A 19,768-nucleotide genomic window follows, 5' to 3' on the forward strand; every position below is an offset into this window, starting at 1 on the left:
TTCTTTTTTCTGAAGATTTCCCAGAGATCAAATCTTTATGAGTCCATTTCATTCAAGAAAATTAGGGGCTCACACAGGGCACATAAGAACTCCTGAGACTGACCTTCTTCACCCAGAGTCTTCAGAGTCTGGAAACTGCCTTAAACCTTGGGTAGAATCCAAGGGTAGTCGGGTCCCCGGTCCTAAAACAAGCTTCACATGATCTACAGAATGTATTTAAGACAGGGATAGACTTGGAGACAGGCAGGCTATTTCGTTTTGCCCAGGGCAAAGTTCTTATGGCTAGTTGGCAGAACAAACAGTTCAAAACCCTTGGCATAGTTATTTCCTTTAGCTAATCTTTACAAAGAACATGGGGCCTTTTTATCTGTCATCCCCATCTAATCCAATTTTGCTAGTCTGTTGGCTTTCCTCCAAGACTACTTTATGTATTTATACACCTTTAAAAACAAAGAGCATCAACAGATTTATAACTCATTTTTATAGCCTTTTCTGTAGAAGCAAAAGGAAAGACATGTAGATGTAATCCAATTATTACTGGACTAAAGAAAAAGAAACACACCAGAAAGGAGGCTGTTAGAGAGGGCATCCTCCAGCTGTCTACAGCTGCTGACCTCTAAAATGACAACAGGTTAAATGATGTTTAGAATCATACTCACTTATAAGACTTTTGTACCTTGTATCCTACTCTGGCTCCCTTAGTTTATACAAATACTCACCCAATCTGCTCCTATTTATGTATGTGCTGCAGGAAGGAAAGCCCCAGACTGATAATTACCATGGCTTAGTCCCTGAATCCTCATGTAACATTAAATCCTTCTGAGGTCAGTAAAAATCTGGCCTTGAAAAGGACTACAGGACCATCCATTCCTATGAAGAAAAAGCCATATGCTTCTCTGCTTCCCACAGGGTTAGTGGAATGTATTCTGACAGAGACAGAACAAGTCTGCCAAGACCTGTGCAGATAGAACTATCCTTTCACCCACAATAAACAGATCTGCTCTTGAGCTATAGAGAGTCATAATAGAAATATATATTGTCTTTTATCTTCTTTTCAGTGAGTATAGTGAAGTGTCAGGAGTTATTGCTTTAATATCAGTAGAGAAAAAGCTATTTTTCTGGAGCATGTGCGAAGGTATACATGTAACAACACGTGCAACTATAAGACTGCTAAGTAACCAGCTTCTTAGTAGCTTTTCTAAAACACATTAAATTGGCCTGATAACATCATCAGTGCATCAGCTTCCAATTGTTCCTGTGGAGTCACATAAGGAATGGTCTGGATATTTCTACTCAAAGAAAAGCGAAAAGGTAGACAACACTTTTACCACTGCCTAACTCTCATAAACTTAATTCAGAAGAATGGGAACACATTGGGGGTTTAATTGATTATTGACTTTAGGTTTATAATGTCCTCTGAAGTCAATGGAAGGGTGATGTCAAAGACTCAACTGAACCCCTGGCTAATGTCTTAAAACTAAGAAACAGAAAGGACAAGTACTGACCTACTGAATCTTCTGCAGATATTAACTAGACTAGGGGTCATTTTCCCACAAGCAATCGGAATGTCTTATTTTTTGCCAGAGCATTTAAGGCTAAAAATCTGATTAACCTTCTCCCCTCTACTAACTAGATTTATGAGATGCCAAGGAAGTCAGCAAAGCATTAGCTTTAGCTTGGGTATAATTACTTTTAAGTGACAAAACAAAAACGTTAACCACAAAACTAAGGACTTCCTACATAGCTAAACTCAGACCTTCGAATTTTCTAATGTAATTAGGACCTTGGTCAATATAATATAAAGGAAACGAAGTGGGCCAAAAATAATAAGTGAATAATAATAATCAACACTTATCAAATACAAATACTGCATTTTATAAGGATTAATTGAACCTCTAGCTTCATCTGCCCTTGATTTAATGCTACCCACTGGCCTCAAAAATGAACAATTCACGTCCTAGCAAAGCCATCAGGAGGATGCGAATAGAATTGAACTAGGATACAGTCTTTCCTATGATAAAAAATTTTCCTTTCCCCCTTTTCCCTTTTGGCTAGTGAAAAGAAAGGTAATAAAATGAGAGGTGGGAGTATTTCATAGTGAAAATTTGCTCATTTTGGAAAAGAGCTTTACCATCCTTCCTACAGGCATCCTTCCTACAAACATAGTCATTCAGACGCTTTAGCTACGTAGTAACACTGACCATGATAGCAATATCTCAAAGACCAAGATGCAGAGTCAATTAATTGTTGGAGAATGGCTTACCTGAATGCTGGCTGTAGAGCGATTCTTGCGGGTTGTAGTAGTAGCCATTGTAGTGGTGGTTTCCATGACAGTGGTAGACATTTCCGGTGGCATGGAGGTTGTCTGTGTCGTTCCCAAGATTGATGGGACTTCTCCCACCAGTCGGACACTTCCATTGATTTTAATATTGGGGTTGTTCTCAGCCGCCATGTTCAGTACTTTTAAACCATCATAATAGAGCCCAGAAAGCTGGCCTTGGAAGAGGCGTCCTTTGTCCTTTCCACCGATAGCTATTTGCGCCTGGGTGTTGAAGATGGTTAACTGCCGGCCTAGTGGGTTGGGTGGAGGAAACATCATTATTCCTGTACATTTTCTCTGTTTGCCTTACCTGGTCTGAATGGACCAGACATCAAAACAGGCTTCCTTGAGCAATTGAAAGGAAGAAAATTGGGTAACAAAAATTCAATATAGACATTGGCAAATAACATTTCACTGTTTATCTCTTCCACTGTCTAGCTGACTATCCTAGATAACCTGAATAAAAGATTCTCTATCTCTTTATTGTGAGGCAGGAGAAATCTTGTTCAATGATGAGCAGTATTATAGTCTTCCTGGTTATGCAGTTGTGGATGACAGAAAAAAAAACAGGTGATGAAAATAATAAATCATAAATACTTACTGTACTGATTTTTTAACCTAAAAAGTAACACAATGAAAACTAAAAAGAATTATATATGGCAAATAAAGACTCAGTGAGGTAACACAGAACACTGAATTAAAAAACTAGGTCTGATAATTAAATTAAATTAACTGAAATTAACTTAGATTCTAGCTAAGAGACTTGCATTTATTGTATACTTATAAAAATAAACATTTTGGTCACCAAACACCTCATTTCCTAGAAATCTTCCTAATGCATAATATTCTACCCATACTTGCTATTTAATAAACATTATGACAGATTATTTCCCATCTTTATTAATTTGGAGGAGGGGAGAGATTACAGTCACACAACTAAATCTCCCTCTGAAATATGGAAAATAAGTAGGCATTGATCATGTCAGTGAGAAAAGGGGGAAGAAAAAAAATGTCATTCAGAATCAATGAATTTTAAGAGGAGGGATAGGTGTTAATGAAAAAAGCTACACATAAAACACCTTAAAGTGATACAGAGGTATGCTAATGAATTGAAGGAAAGAGTAGCTCACCTTATTTCAAGTTCCCATTTGGGGAACCATTTATGCTTCTGTGGACAGAAAACTATCAGAATGAAATGATGGTAGAAGAGAGGTTAGAATAGTGTAACTCAACTTATCTTCCCCCCAACTATTCCTACTTTAAAAAGCCTCTCTTAAGTTTGAGATGTTTCCCAGAAAAATCTAAATACCTTTTAAAGGTTAGAGCCTTCTATTCTATTATTTCTCCAGATTACTTTCTTCTGTTTTTCCATATGGAGAAATGTGGAAAATTTTTTTAATGGAATTAAATATATCCTTTCTGAATTTTTCTCCATTTTAGTCAGTGATCAAACAATACTTCACTCATTCTTAATCTAATTGCCTGAATATTTTTAGCTATTAATGACTGGAAACAATGTTCTGATATACTTGCCTTTTTAATAAAAAGGAATATATTTTTTTAAAGACTGAGGTTTTCATATAATCTCAAATATGAATAGAGGCATGCTGTGATATTTGGGCGCTTAACCTCTACCACTATTACATGGCCTTTAAGCCTACACAGTGAGCAGCTATCCTTGAATTTCTGGTGTATAATGTGGAGTCCCTACTCAATGTAGAAAAACAGACGAAACAGAAGGGACAGAGAAGGGAAAATGCATCTGCTCAGAGGGAATTCTTTGTACAAGACCCAGCTCCACTCACTGGGCAATGCTTAAGGGCATATTAGTCAAGAATGATTTATAACTAATACCCCTTTGGAAGCTTCAAACACTATACTTCACTATGATGATTTGGACAGATAATTTTGTTATAGTGAAAATAATCTCTATAAAAATATCTGGAGCATGGAAATGGAATCTGCTGGCTTTAATGATAACAGAATTGCCCAGATCCTAAGGGTCCAATCAAATAGGTCTAATAGATTTCCATTATTTTCCCACCAATTCCTTCAGTGCCCTGTGCACATGCATCATTGCCTATCCTTTGGCCTCTCATTTCTCACATAAGATGCAGCAAAAAGTTCAATGCCCAATAATACTGGCTAATGGCCTGGAGCTCATACCTCTTTACTGTTTATTTTTTGACAACAGCTTTATTCTGGGAGCCCTAAGCTTACTATAAAAAGAAATGCCGGGCTTCCCTGGTGGCGCAGTGGTTGAGGGTCCGCCTGCCGATGCAGGGGATGCGGGTTCATGCCCTGGTCCGGGAGGATCCCACATGCCGTGGAGCAGCTGCGCCCGTGGGCCATGGCCGCTAGGCCTGCGCATCCGGAGCCTGGGCTCTGCAACGGGAGGGGCCACAGCAGTGACAGGCCCGCGTACCGCAAAAAAAAAAAAAAAAAAAAAAAAATGCTCCTGGCCTTGCATAGGCATTTGCAGTGGTTAACATAATAAGAATTTGCCTAGTAAGAGATCTCTAGGGCTAAAATTCAGTATCTTACACCTCAGTGCCAAGCTATCCCTTCCATTCACATAACTGTTGGCCAACCATAATATTAATGCTTATTCATCTCCTTTTTTATATATAGCCAAAAACTGATAATCAGTTAATGCTTATAACTGATTACAGGTAGAAAATTTTATATTTCTAATATTCACAACAGTACTTCACATCTGTAATGGTCCTCATCTTATTTTCCTATTGATGTTATTCTGCCCTTGCTTACAAATAAAAAGAAGATCAGAGAGAATTGAAACGCAAAGTTGAATTATACTGGTTAGAAATGATGGATCTGACCAATCTCTCCCATCAGGAAATTTGCACAAGCCTCTTAGATAGCCTCATCCACCAGAGGTCAGATAGCAGAAGCAAGAAGAACTACAATCCTGCAGCCTGTGGAACAAAACCCACAGTCACAGAAAGATAGACAAGATGAAAAGGCGGAGGGCTATGTACCATATGAAGGAACAAGATAAAACCCCAGAAAAACAACTAAATGAAGTGGAGATAGGCAACTTCCAGAAAAAAATTTCAGAATAATGATAGTGAAGATGATCCAGGACCTCAGAAAAAGAATGGAGGCAAAGATCGAGAAGATGCCAGAAATGTTTAACAAAGACCTAGAAGAATTAAAGAACAAACAAACAGATGAACAACACAATAACTGAAATGAAAACTACAATAGAAGGAATCAATAGCAGAATAACTGAGACAGAAGAACAGATAAGTGACCTGGAAGACACAATGGTGGAATTCACTGCTGCAGAACAGAATAAAGAAAAAAGAATGAAAAGAAATGAAGACAGCCTAAGAGACCTCTGGGATAACATTAAATGCAACAATATTCGCATTATAGGGGTCCCAGAAGGAGAAGAGAGAGAGAAAGGACCTGAGAAAATATTTGAAGAGATTATAGTCGAAAACTTCCCTAACATGGGAAAGGAAATAGCCACGCAAGTCCAGGAAGCACAGAGTCCCGTACAGGATAAACCCAAGGAGAAACACACTGAGACACATAGTAATCGAATTGGTAAAAATTAAAGACAAAGAAGAATTATTGAAAGCAGCAAGGGAAGAATGAAAAATAACATACAAGTGAACTCCCATAAGGTAAACAGCTGATTCCTCAGCAGAAAATCTACAAGCCCGAAGGGAGAGGCACGATATATTTAAAGTGATATAAGGGAAGAAACTGCAACCAAGGTTACTCTACCCAGCAAGAATCTCATTCAGATTCGACCTCACTTACACCAATGAACAGATCATCCAAAATGAAAATAAATAAGGAAACAGAAGCTTTAAATGACACAATAGACCAGATAGATATAATTCATATTTATAGGACATTCCATCCAAAAACAGCAGATTATACTTTAATCTCAAGTGTGCATGGAACATTCTCCAGGATAGATCACATCTTGGGTCACAAATCAAGCCTCAGTAAATTTAAGAAAACAAATCATATCAAGCATCTTTTCTGATCACAATGCTATGAGATTAGAAATGAATTACAGGGAACAAAACATAAAAAACACAAACACATGGAGGCTAAACAATACATTACTAAATAACCAAGAGATCACTGAAGAAATCAAAGAGGAAATCAAAAAGTACCTAGAGAAAAAGGACAATGAAAACACGACCATCCAAAACCTATGGGATGCAGCCAAAGCCATTCTAAGAGGGAAGTTTATAGCTATACAAACCGACCTCAAGAAACAAGACAAATCTCAAATAACAATCTAACCTTACACCTAAAGGAACTAGGGAAAGAAGAACAAACAAAACCCAAAGTTAGCAGAAAGAAAGAAATCATAAAGATCAGAGGAGAAATAAATGAAATAGAAACAAAGAAAACAATAGCAAAGATCAATAGAACTGAAAGCTGGTCCTTTGAGAAGATAAGCAAAATTGATAAACCATTAGCCAGACTCATCAAGAAAAAGAGGGAGAGGTCTCAAATCAATAAAATTAGAAATGAAAAAGGAGCAGTTACAAAAGACACCACAGAAATACAAAGCATCCTAAGAGACTACTCCAAGCAACTCTATGCCAATAAAATGGACAACCTGGAAGAAATGGACAAATTCTTAGAAAGGTATAACCTTCCAAGACTGAACCAGGAAGAAATAGAAAATATGAACACACCAATCACAAATAATGAAACTGAAACTATGATTAAAAATCTTCCAACAAACAAAAGTCCAGGACCAGATGGCTTCACAGGCGAATTCTATCAAACATTTAGAGAGGAGTTAATACCCATCCTTCTCAAACTCTTCCAAAAAATTGCAGAGGAAGGAACACTCCCCAACTCATTCTATGAGGCCACCATCACCCTGATACCAAAACCAGACAAAGATACTACACAAAAAAAGAAAATTACAGACCAATATCATTGATGAACATAGATGCAAAATCCTCAACAAAATACTAAAAAACAGAATCCAACAACACATTAAAAGGATCAGAAACCATGATCAAGTGGGATTTATCCCAGCGATATAAGGATTCTTCAATATATGCAAATCAATCAATGTGATACACCATATTAACAAATTGAAGAATAAAAACCACATGATCATCTCAATAGATGCAGAAAAAGCTTTTGACAAAATTCAACATCCATTTGTGATAAAAACTCTCCAGAAAGTGGGCATAGAGGCAACCTACCTCAACATAATAAAGGCCATATATGACAAACCCACAGCAAACATCATTCTCAATGGTGAAAAACTGAAAGCATTTCCTCTAAGATCAGGAAAAAGACAAGGACGTCCACTCTCACCACTATTAGTCAACGTAGTTTTGGAAGTCCTAGCCACTGCAATCAGGGAAGAAAAAGAAATAAAAGGAATACAAATTGGAAAAGAAGAAGGAAAACTGTCACTGTTTGCAGATGACATGATACTATACATAGAGAATCCTAAAGATGCCACCAGAAAACTACTAGAGCTAATCAATGAATTTGGTAAACTTGCAGGATACAAAATTAATGCAAAGAAATCTCTTGCATTCCTATACACTAATGATGAAAAATCTGAAAGAGAAATTAAGGAAACACTCACATTTACCTTTGCAACAAAAAGAATAAAATACCTAGTAATAAACCTACCTAGGGAGACAAAAGACCTGTACGCAGAAAACTATAAGACACTGATGAAAGAAATTAAAGATGATACCAACAGATGGAGAGACATACCATGTTCTTGGATTGGAAGAATCAATATTGTGAAAATGACTACACTACCCAAAGCAATCTACAGATTCAATGCAATCCCTATCAAATTACCAGTGGCATTTTTTACAGAACTAGAACAAAAAAGCTTAAAATTTGTATGGAGACACAAAAGACCCCGAATAGCCAAAGCAGTCTTGAGGGAAAAAAACGGAGCTGGAGGAATCAGGCTCCCTGACTTCAGACTATACTATAAAGCTACAGTAATCAAGACAATATGGTACTGGCACAAAAACAGAAACATAGATCAATGGAACAGGATAGAAAGCCCAGAGATAAACCCACGCACCTATGGTCAACTAATCTATGACAAAGGAGGCAAGGATATACAATGGAGAAAAGACAGTCTCTTCAATAAGTGGTGCTGGGAAAACTGGACAGCTACATGAAAAAGAATGAAATTAGAATACTCCCTAACACCATACACAAAAATAAACTCAAAATGGATTACAGACCCAAATATAAGACCGGACACTATAAAACTCTTAGAGGAAAACATAGGGAGAAAACTCTTTGACATAAATCACAGCAAGATCTTTTTTGATCCACCTCCTAGAGTAATGGAAATAAAAACAAAAATAAACAAATGGGACCTAATGAAACTTCAAAGCTTTTGCACAGCAAAGGAAACCATAAACAAGACCAAAAGACAACCGTCAGAGTGGGAGAAAATATTTGCAAACAAATCAACGGACAAAGGATTAATCTCCAATATATATAAACAGCTCATGCAGCTCAATATTAAAAAAAACAAGCAACCCAATCCAAAAATGGGCAGAAGACCTAAATAGACATTTCTCCAAAGAAGACATACAGATGGCCACGAAGCGCATGAAAAGCTTCTCAACACCACTAATTATTAGAGAAATGCAAATCAAAACTACAATGAGGTATCACCTCACAACAGTTAGAATGGGCATCATCAGAAAATCTACAAACAACAAACGCTGGAGAGGGTGTGGAGAAAAGGGAACCCTCTTGCACTGTTGGTGGGAATGTAAATTGATAGAGCCATTATGGAGAACAGTATGGAGGTTCCTTAAAAAGGTAAAAATAGAATTACCATATGATCCAGCAATCCCAATACTGGGCATATACCCAGAGAAAACCATAATTCAAAAAGTCACATGCGGGCCTCCCTGGTGGCGCAGTGGTTGACAGTCTGCCTGCCGATGCAGGGGACGCAGGTTCATGCCCCGGTCCAGGAGGATCCCACATGCTGTGAAGCGGCTGGGCCCATGAGCCATGGCCGTTGAGCCTGCGCATCCGGAGCCTGTTGCTCCGCAACAGGAGAGGCCACAACAGTGAGAGGCCCGCATACAGCAAAAAAAAATTTAAAAAGTCACATGCACCCCAATGTTCATTGCTGCACTATTTACAATAGCCAGGTCATGGAAGCAACGTAAATGCCCATCGACAGATGAATGGATAAAGAAGGTGTGGTACATATATACAATGGATATTACTCAGCCGTAAAAAGGAACAAAATTGGGTCATTTGTTGAGACGTGGATGGATCTAGAGACTGTCATACAGACTGAAGTAAGTCAGAAAGAGAAAACTATTGTATATTAACGCATATATGTGGAAACTAGAAAAATGGCACAGATGAACTGGTTTGCTGGGCAGAAACTGAGACACAGATGTAGAGAACAAACTTATGGACACCAAGGGGGAAAACGGCAGGGGGTCGGGTGGTGGTGGGATGAATTGGGAGACTGGGATTGACATGTATACACTGATGTGGATAAAATACATAACTAACAAGAACCTGCTGTATAAAAAAAGTAAGTAAAATAAAATTTAAAAATTAAAAAAAAAAAGGAGCAGCTGTTTTGGGGGCTCTGGCTCACTAAGGCCATGGCGGAGGGAGGGGTACGGAATGTGGGGCAAGCCTGCGGCCGCAGATGCCAGGGTAAAAAAAAAAAAAAAAAAAGAAAAGAAAAGAAATGATGGATCTCCTTTATTCCAGTTGCCATAGTTCACTCCAACAAGTGGTCTTTGATTGTTCAAGACTGACCCAAGCATGGAGAAAGGCAAGACATGTGTCCTGGGCTATACGATTAAGCCACTGCTCCACTTCTGGCTATTCCTTCTTTCAAGGAGAGATCTGACTAATCACTTCTTGAGAACAAGACACCGGTGGGGTGAAATAGGGAAGGAGGCTGCCTGTGTTTCAGATTTCCATCATGCCCTAGGAAGTATCTGGACCTTTGTTTATTTGTCTGTTTCATGTTTTATTTCTGGCTAGGTTTGCTTTTCTTATGTTTTAAAACCCTTTCCTAGCCTTCTGTACCTGAGATTAGGTGGTTAATAGTAAAGCTGGCAAGCACTAAAGGAATAGGGGGATATTCAAGTCTCCTGCCATCTCTTCCTCTGATCAATTTATCTCTCTCAGGTAAGTAGGATTAAGTGAATAAGTGAGAAACAATCATCACTACCCTCTCCCTATGAAGGATATAAGGGACTGACCGGAGAAAGTCGTACTATCTGCCCAAGATTTCTCAAAATCAATGCCAGATCTCCTTATTGTCCCTCATTATGATCAATCGTGTTTTTTATAAGGAGCGACCATTATTATCTCTCTATTCCAGTCTGATAATTAATTGTTCTATCATCAATAATACGAAATCTGGTTATAACCCCAGTACAGGGTTTGTAGCAGGTTACTTTGTGTTTTGCTTTGGGTGCCCATCCTCTTGAAAGTCATTAATTGTTACCTCATTTGGACAACAAGTTCACATACTGCTTAAATTAAATCTTTGCACGTCTCCAGTCAGTGTTGCACAAAGACTAATTAATTAAACCTCAGAACACCCTTGGGGAATAGGCAGTATTATTTCTCCTCTCCTCAGATGGGAAATCTGAGATATAAAGAGGTTAAGTGGATTGTCTAAGGTCAGAAAGTCAGTCAATAGCAGACAGAGCCAGAAAACAGACTTGGGAATGCTGTGACCCAGATCTCTTCCCCAATGACAGAAATAACTCCAAAGAGGATTCCAGCTACTTCCTAATACCTCTGCCTAATCATCTTTCTGAATTTACCCTGTTTTACTTATTGTCCTTACAAGGTCTTTTGGTATACATTTTCTATTTCTTTTGAAGGGAAAGTTACCTAGACAGAGGAAGAGGTAAAGCAACAGAACGAATAAATGTTACTTACCAAAATCAAACAAAAAAGTAATTTTGGTTAAAATAACATAGAAGAGAGAACTTCCCAGTTTGCAAATAATTCTTTTCAATATTATTAGCATATATAAACATATACATATTCAGTTAAGAAACTGGAATTCCTCCCTCCCTTCCGCCCAAACCACCCCTATCCCTGTCCCACCAACTCAACTTTTGTTGTGTGTTTGGAAGCATCCTTCTATATGAAAGCCAACTGATAACAATGCTATTGGAAGGAAAACTAAAAGCCTACTAGTAACTTTATAATGATTTATACAAATGAAAATGCCTGGCATGCTACTGAACTTAGACTTCAAAAGGCAATGGAGTAAAATAAAATATTATTAACATAAAATTGAAAGAAACAAAAAAATTCTCTCAGGCACATGAGACTCAGACATGCATCTAGTTGTCTTTTCCTTTTTAAGAAGTGAGGCAGTCATCATCTTTAATGTTAAAGGGACTTTATGAGCTGGTGATTACTAAACAAAATTATTTGCTTTTTAGAGTTATTCTTAATTTATTTTTAATTAGACCACGTACGTTAAAAACAGGGCAAACAGTTAAGACTCAGTGAGGATTTTCCGTGTTTAAAGGTCTGAATGTTTTCACTCAACTTACAACTGTAGTAGTCCTTTATTTTTTAAGTTGCATATTAATATACCTCATTACTATTTATAAATAACTCAATCAAATCTCTACATATTTTAAAAACTCACTTAATGTCTACTTAAAATAAAACTCACTTAAGCTACAAGAGTAGCTTATACTGGCTCAGGAAAGAACAGAGTAAATAGCTTCTTAAAGACAAAAATTTTTCGTCATTGAAAGACAATAATTCACTTCCTAATAAATAGGAGCTACACAGAAAATTCTAACATCGGGTATAACCGCTGCCCTCTTTTATTAACAAAGTGGTTGTTTTTTTCAGCAAATGAGAAACTGCTGTTTTGCCTTCCATTAACCTTTCCTTTTTCAACCACGTACACTTTTGTTGCATAAATATCGAATACACAACCAAAGTGTAGAATAAGTTTGTTTATTTTTTTAGTTTCAGTCAGCAACTAGGACACCATTAACTTCTTATGAAACATATTTGCCTCTGTAGGTTTAACTCTAAAGGCAAAATTCATCTTTCTCATTCTTTTCTTTGTTTAAAAACAAATGTTAAAAAGAAAAGTCGCTCCCCTTATAACAGTTATTTAAGCAGTTTAAATTACAAGAGTCAATCTATGATTTTTTTGTTGTCATTAACCGTGCTACAGATAGTAAAGCCAAAACAGCCTCAAGATGTAAGTTTAATAAGTTCTTTTGAAATTTCTTTAGAAAGCTCTGGTATAAGAGGTAATTTAAAACAAATTAACAAATAATGTCATGCAGTGGTTAAATTGCCATAATACATTTCTTTTTTAGAGGTGCCTGGAATTTCTTGTTTGTGGTTGTCATGCTGATAGAAAGCTAGATGTTAGTCCCTTTAACTGTATTTTAATGGCGATGTATTATAGCATGATTTATCAACATATGGCAGGTGGAAGCTGACACAAATTATAATGAAAATTAAAACAGTCATTTATGCAGCAGGCGATTATCATTTAAGGAACATTTATTTGCAGGCTTTAAAAATGAGGGTTTAGAATCAAATGATTTTAAAATGAAAGTTTTAACGACAGTTACCTTTTTCCTGCAGCCACTCCTCTACGGGCCGGTTATATTTGAAGGGGATTTTCTGTTTTACCATTTGGAAGCGTTCATTATCAGTGTTGCCTTTAAAGTTTAAAAAACAGCTTAAAGAACAATCTGAAAAGTCAATAAGTCATTCAAAAACATCCTAGGTTTTTGGTGCGTTTTATGAAGTTTTTAGAGATAGATATCCATTTATCTTTAGTGGAGGTGGAGTCGAAGTCACTCTGCCCTTGGTTGACAGATGTGAGGTCAGGTTATTCTTAGCTATGCGGTACTCCGTATGTTTTGGAAACGTGACTTGGGATGGGCATCAGGAAGCGGTTTGGCTATTTACAGAAATGGGTTTACCTTCACTCTTCTCCATCTCACTCTAACCACACCTTAATTGGGTCAATGGAGGAACAATGGTCCCCTTGACTCGTATCAGATCAGCTTCATAACGTGGTAGGGGATCCTCAGTGTCTTAGTCATGCATGTTCCACACTCACTCTACTGTATCTGATCAGAAGCATGGGGCCATGCACGTCCTTATTTTCCTCTCAAGTGTGTGCAACTGCTCTACTTCCTGGCAGAGGGAAGCCAAAGAAGACAATTTAAGCCTTGATGGCCAACGAAAACTTCCTATTCCATAAAGGGGGGCCTGGCATCCCATCACCTATGTAAAATAGGTAGAGTATTACAGGTAACTCTTTTAATCTCTATCTCTTTGTCTAGATCTGTTCCACATTTTAAAATCGAAGGAACCCCAAAGTAAATATCTGTAAATAAAAGCAGCTATACATATAGTGATATAGCATTTTCAGACTTCTGAGTACCTATATTTTATTAGTACTAACAGACACAGGTTTTATATGTCTACCTAGTCTCTCTCTCTTTCCTTCCTAGGAGAGGTCCTTCCTGAATACACATCCATTCATAAAGCCTGTTAGGGATACTTCTTCCAAGCATGAAATATCTAATCAGTTTCAAGGATCAAACATAATGCTTTTAACTGTTAGTATGCCTCCTTCTTCCTTTCATAAATGTTGTTACCACCCCTGGATGGTTTGTCTAATTAGCACAGACATGGAGAGTGGTGTTGTGAACATATACCCCTAATGAATATGCTTCAAATCACAAAATAATGAAGCCATGCTTTGGGAACTGCTCTGTCTTGTCAACCAACCTCATAGTGATCAAGCAGAAACCGGTGAATTCTAAATTACTTTTGACTCATAGCCTTACAGTATTGGAACTTCAGGAAGCCCAATCCAAATCACCAACATTGAAGGTGAAATCAAATTCTCAAGACAGGTGGCTTGGAAACCATTTATAAAGAGTCTAAAAGCTAGAAAGATTATTAGGATTGAATATAGCATCAGGTGAACAGAAGCTTGCCCTGGCATTTCCATCTCAGGGTCATCTTCACAGAGGAGTTTTCACTGGCAGAGAAGATTCCACATGTGGCTAAACTAGTACCTGCCTCATGTGAGGAATGGGATGGGGAAGGGGTGGCAATATTGGGAGATATTTAAAAGATTCCCCATGCATTTCTCCTTTGAACAAATTATTCTAAGGAGCTGACTCATTATTCTTACTATCCAGGAAAAAAAACAAACAAAAAGCTCATGAAAGAGGCGACCATGGATCTGTTCCCAGCCTACATTATGGGACCCTATCTGCCTGGCATAAAGCCTAACATATTAACATATCAAAGGATAAAGTGCAATGAATGGAAAGAACGATTAACAGTTTTGGATTGCAGTATATAATTTAAAGTTTTCCTCAAAATGTTATTTCTCACAGAAGAAAAAAAGACAGGGTGTAAGCTAGGAGGAAAACCAGAAAGGTATCTTAACTTCTTGGTGTTTCAATAAGTCCAAGGTGAAAAAAGTTAATTTTACCTGTTAACGTAAATACCACGTAGAGATCATTATAATGATCATCCTGGTAGATCTGGGTACACAGAATTCTACTAATCCAAAATAAAGTTGGGTAAATTTTCACATGTCCTAATAGAAAAGGAACATGCACTTTTCTGAAAAGAACCTATATCTCTATAACTCTTAATTCTACCCTACAGGAGACAGATACACAAGGGATGTCATCCATCTTCATAAGCTCTGACCTCTCAAGTTTTAGTCACAACATACTGAGAAATGGCAAACGGATAAAGCCAGGTTCCCCTTGAATATGTTCTATTACTTTGGGTTTTCTGTAACTGTCATTGGCTACAATATTAAGTATAGTAATGACCTCTGTTCCACTCACTGTGGAATGGATTGGTGAAGTCAATAGCAAATATAAAGCTAACTATTCTTCATAACGTGCAAGACAAAATCATAAGTACCCAACGTTCCAAACTGACAGCTCTATGTGTACCAACTTCATTAAGAAGCTGCATTGACTTACTTCTTCCCCAAACATATGAGTCTTGGTCCTCCTAAGCACCCTCCCGCCCATCCACTCTCTGTCAAGCATAAAGCTCCACAGACAATCATATTAGGACATGGGACTGGCTAGAAAACTAAGAAACAATGTAGGAGAATCAGTAAGTGATATGTTGGGAGGACAGCATAGCCACGATTCAACCGTAGACCCTTCAGAAAGTGAAAGACAGAGAGTCATTCTTCTCCATCTCAGCTTAAAAGACATTTAGAAAAAAGTTTTAAGTTTTCCATGCCAGACTGATAGTATCTAGCACTAGGGATAGCGATCTTGCATACTGTTAAAAGTTGTGAAAGATGGAAGGCCATTTGGAAAACCAAATTGGTTTAAATTGCCACATTAACATCGTTCTTAGTCTCTTTTCATGTTCTTGTTGGTTTTTAATTTTAATTTATCTCAAACATTAGTGAGAAATGTTTTAGAAACATGTGCATGAGAATGAGTTCATTTGCCCCGAGCCCCATTTGCTATACTGACTGAAGAGCAAACAACCTTCTACATACCAGAATTCAAACACAGGGACTACTCTGAAAGCTTAGCAAACCTCATCAAATCCATATACATTCATATTAAATCCTTAATGACATTTAGTTGTACATTTCATATAGCAGCCAGTATGAACATTTAAACACAGACTAAAATCAATTCTTCAAAAGAAAGTGATGCTATCCTCAAGAAGGAATGGCCTTATGAATAGTAATGTCATAATGTCACTAAAAAAAGGCATATGTATATTACTAATTATACGCCAAAAATGTAATGATTGCAGTTCTCAACCACGCTGAGAAATCTATAAATTGCACAATGACATCTTCAAATAGACAGTTCTTAAATTACTTATGTGGATGTGACACTCAACTACTTGGAACTAAATTTTAGAAAAAAAAGTATTAGCCATATTTCATTCTATTATACTGAAAAAGGTTAGAGGGGTGTGTGTGTGTGTGTGTGTGTGTGTGTGTGTGTGTGTGTGTGTGTGTGTGTGTCCATCCATTTTTTATACAATTGACCTCCTATTGTCATTTGCTTTTGTACTATTGGTTCTGTCATCAAATATTTCAGCTCCTGGAGACACATACAATATGCACTGTTGAATTATAATATCGTGAAGAGCAGAATGCTCTGAGGTAAAATTACTGAGGCCCAACTGGTTCATACACATAGCTGCAACCTTTATGCAAAAACAGCTCACATTGACTACATGTGGGCTAATCCATTTAGGATAAAAGGAAAAGAGAACAGAGAAGATAAGACAAAGAAAGCAAGTTGACCCTTGAATAGTTTCCCAATACATTAGTCCCTCTTTAAGGTCCCAAAGAAGTAATCTGGAAACTTGTTGATGACCCCAAAGAAGTAAAAATTCTTTCAGTTGAAAAACTTAAAGATAGAGAGAACTCTTGTATTGCACAGAAAATAACTTTTACACTCTGTTGGTTCAAACATAGATCCTATTCATTAGAAGTTATACTAATTTTCTTAAAACCATAATCAGCACAGCATAGGAGCTATGACCATGGGCTTTGGAGACAAACCTGGCTTTGAGTTTTAACTTTAGTAGCTACTTGACCTTGTGCAAGTCACATAGTCCCAGTTTCCCCACTTCCGAATTCACCACAGGACTTGGTATAGGATATTAAGAGGTAGAGCATATACAGAACCTGGGATATGAAAAAACATCCAATTTATTTAAACTATTATTAACATGATTCAACTCTTTCTTAATAATCAGAAGAAAGCATGTTAATTCCATGGTGTGCTTCCATGGTCTCAGAACTTTTCCAGGCCTCCATTCAAAAGGTGACCGTATTACATTTGGTGCCACAAAGGTTACCATCCAAAGATGAACAGACCCTAGTTGGTTGTTGCTTTTTATATTTCTGTATCTTCTAAAATATACTCAGCTAACTCCATTTCCAAAACAAAGTTGGTTTCTAAAACCACTGAAAGTAAAAGAGCAATTCAGACATCGACAAATGCGATTTCTTGGTCCAGCTACAGGTAATGATGATATACTGCTGCTAAGCTGAGGAACAGTGGCTTAAAGGTTCTGGCAAGTTGCACTGGGCTGGCCGAAAATGCTTTCTTGCAGGTAGACCATTAATACCATCTGAAAGGTTGTCAACCATGTGGACATGCTAATAGGAATATCGTAGCAACATTCATCTGTGCAAAATTAATGCCAGAGGTATTTTCGCATTTTGTTTTGAGTCTGGAGTAAAGGAAGGGAAAGCTTTCTTTATTGCTTTGTTGACATTAAAAAATGAGACCGTGGGTCTAATGAACAGTCAGAGAATGAATACTATGTATTAGAGCCAGAGGCAAAAGAAAATCAATGTGGGCAGAGTCAAGTAGTACAGCATTTCAGAGGTTCTTAGAATGACTCTCTCCCCAAAGAATACTTTGTGAGTTTCAAAGCAAACATCAGGCACTAAGGACAGGAACTGGGGGAAATTCTTTGAGCTCCGCACTGGTCTTGTTCCTGGTGTTGACCCAGACAAATTCTCTCAGAGTCAGATTGAGGGGGGGCGGGTATTGTGCTACCCGAAGGGCATCTAGAATGTTCATCCACTTGTAAGTGATGGATGGAACTCAACAAGAGTTAATATCTTGTATTTATTAACTGCCTTTTGACCAAGGAGCTCAAAATGCAATTATAAGCATCATCTCATTAATCCTCACAACACACCTTTGGGGCCAAAGAAAAAAGAACTATTTGTATGTTCTGAGCCTCGATCCTTTAGTGTGCCAAGGCAAGGAAATTAATCTCTTGGAGTAGAAAACTGATCAGCTGGGGGAAGTAAATTAATAGACTCAGAGCACATGGGCATTATTAAATAAGGGAGCTTTTCCAGACTCACTTAAGTGGTTCGAGGAGCCAGCAAGAACCACCTTTCCAAAGTGATGAGATGTTTACTCCTAGAAAGCAGTGGGGGTCACCCACGAATGCCCTGACTGGGCTGATGAAGCTCACTGCCTCCTGTCTTCTGGGTATGTTTGGAAATGGAAAATATATGTGGACAGACATATTATCAATTCCTTCCCATATTCAAGTCATAGTATTGATCCACCATCTCTAGGCTATAGGAGTTGAGCTATTTAAGCAAAGATGGCTCGATAGGATAGATGCAGTCCTATCTCAGACATTTACCAGTTCTGTGAACTTGCATACTTTTCTTAATCTAGATGTCTATTTCTTCATCTGTTCCAAAAAATACATGAAGATGATAATAACTATCTTGTAAGATTTTATACAAATTAAATGTAATAATCCAGTCAAGAATGCTCATGGGGAGTTGGAAGAGGCTGGAAATGTGATTTATTTTCATTCTCAGGGGATGGGAGTAGGGACTGTGCTGGAGATGTAACCCTGGAGCTCAACGTCCACTTATCCAAGTGATCACGCCCCTATTCCTTGGCTTTGTCAAGTTTGTGTGCAAACACGTTAACATTGAACTTCTCCCAAATCTAAATCAAAGTGCCATTTCTGTTGAAGTGCTATTATATTAAAGACAATTTACCCTGATGCAATAATTGGACCATATATCACCAATCCCTATCCTTTCCCTGTATTTTGAAGCCATTCTCAACTCTCTTCCTGAAGCTCATTGATCCTGGACTTTTTATTTATCCTCATCCATGAAGGATACTTTCAATCCCAGAAAGATGAACAAAACAAGGCCCAGGTGACCAAAATATCTTTATTTGCTTTCATAGTTTAAGAAACTATTTCCAAGTAATCTAATGGAACTTTCTTCATGATCATAGGTCTGTCTAGAACTTACTCTTTAAGATCCACTTTCAAAAATGACATGCTATAAATTAACAAAACAAAACCGATTATAAAATTTGCTTTCCTTCCTCAAATGGTGTCACTCTTTGCCTTCTATAATTATTCCAAAATATGCCCTGGAGCTAGGCTAGTCAATTTCAACCTGGCTTTTGTCTAGTTCCTTCCTGGTAAACACATTAAGTATACCTATGTCTTGGTGTATCTTTAAGCTTTAGTTTCTTCATATATAAAATGAAAGTTATAATAATAACTGCAACATAGGGCTGTTGTGAGAATTAACTGAGAACTAGGTGTCTGTAAAGTACTTAGCATAGTGTGTGGCACAAAATAAGTGCTCAATATATGATTTGTTACTATTGCTGTTATTGTTATAACAGTACCTGATTCAGAAGGGTTAAACTAAAAAGAAGGCAAACTTAACAAGATTTACTTCACCACACAACTTTTAGTGTCAAATCTTTTCAAATTTCCTTTTCAACATAAAACCTTAATGTTCTGTCTTCAACCTTTTGACACATGATCCTTTCAAGATTCCCCTAGCTGTCCTTCTTCTTATCACTTATTTCTTCCACTTTCGCAAAAGCCACGGTGTCATGC

At 37.5% G+C, this 19,768-nt stretch overlaps 1 protein-coding gene across 27 annotated transcripts in view; it reads right to left on the reverse strand.

Annotated features, from left to right (window-relative positions):
• Nucleotides 1-19,768, reverse strand: part of NRXN3 (neurexin 3) — a 1,624,030-nt gene that overhangs the window by 149,824 nt on the left and 1,454,438 nt on the right. For 8 of the 27 annotated variants that reach the window (XM_019920014.3, XM_019919994.3, XM_019920005.3 and 5 more), the window contains 2 exons: nt 12,946-13,035; nt 2,276-2,571 (listed from right to left, as the gene is read on the reverse strand). In XM_019920014.3, the coding sequence (XP_019775573.2) occupies nt 2,276-2,571; nt 12,946-13,035 (386 nt within the window). Of the gene's footprint in view, nt 1-2,263; nt 2,572-12,945; nt 13,036-19,768 lie in introns of all 27 variants that reach the window. The other 19 variants (XM_033850765.2, XM_033850766.2, XM_033850764.2 and 16 more) reach the window with 3 other exon arrangements.

This window comes from Tursiops truncatus, chromosome 2, assembly GCF_011762595.2.
Source record: "Tursiops truncatus isolate mTurTru1 chromosome 2, mTurTru1.mat.Y, whole genome shotgun sequence".
In the NCBI taxonomy this organism is placed as follows: domain Eukaryota; kingdom Metazoa; phylum Chordata; class Mammalia; order Artiodactyla; family Delphinidae; genus Tursiops; species Tursiops truncatus.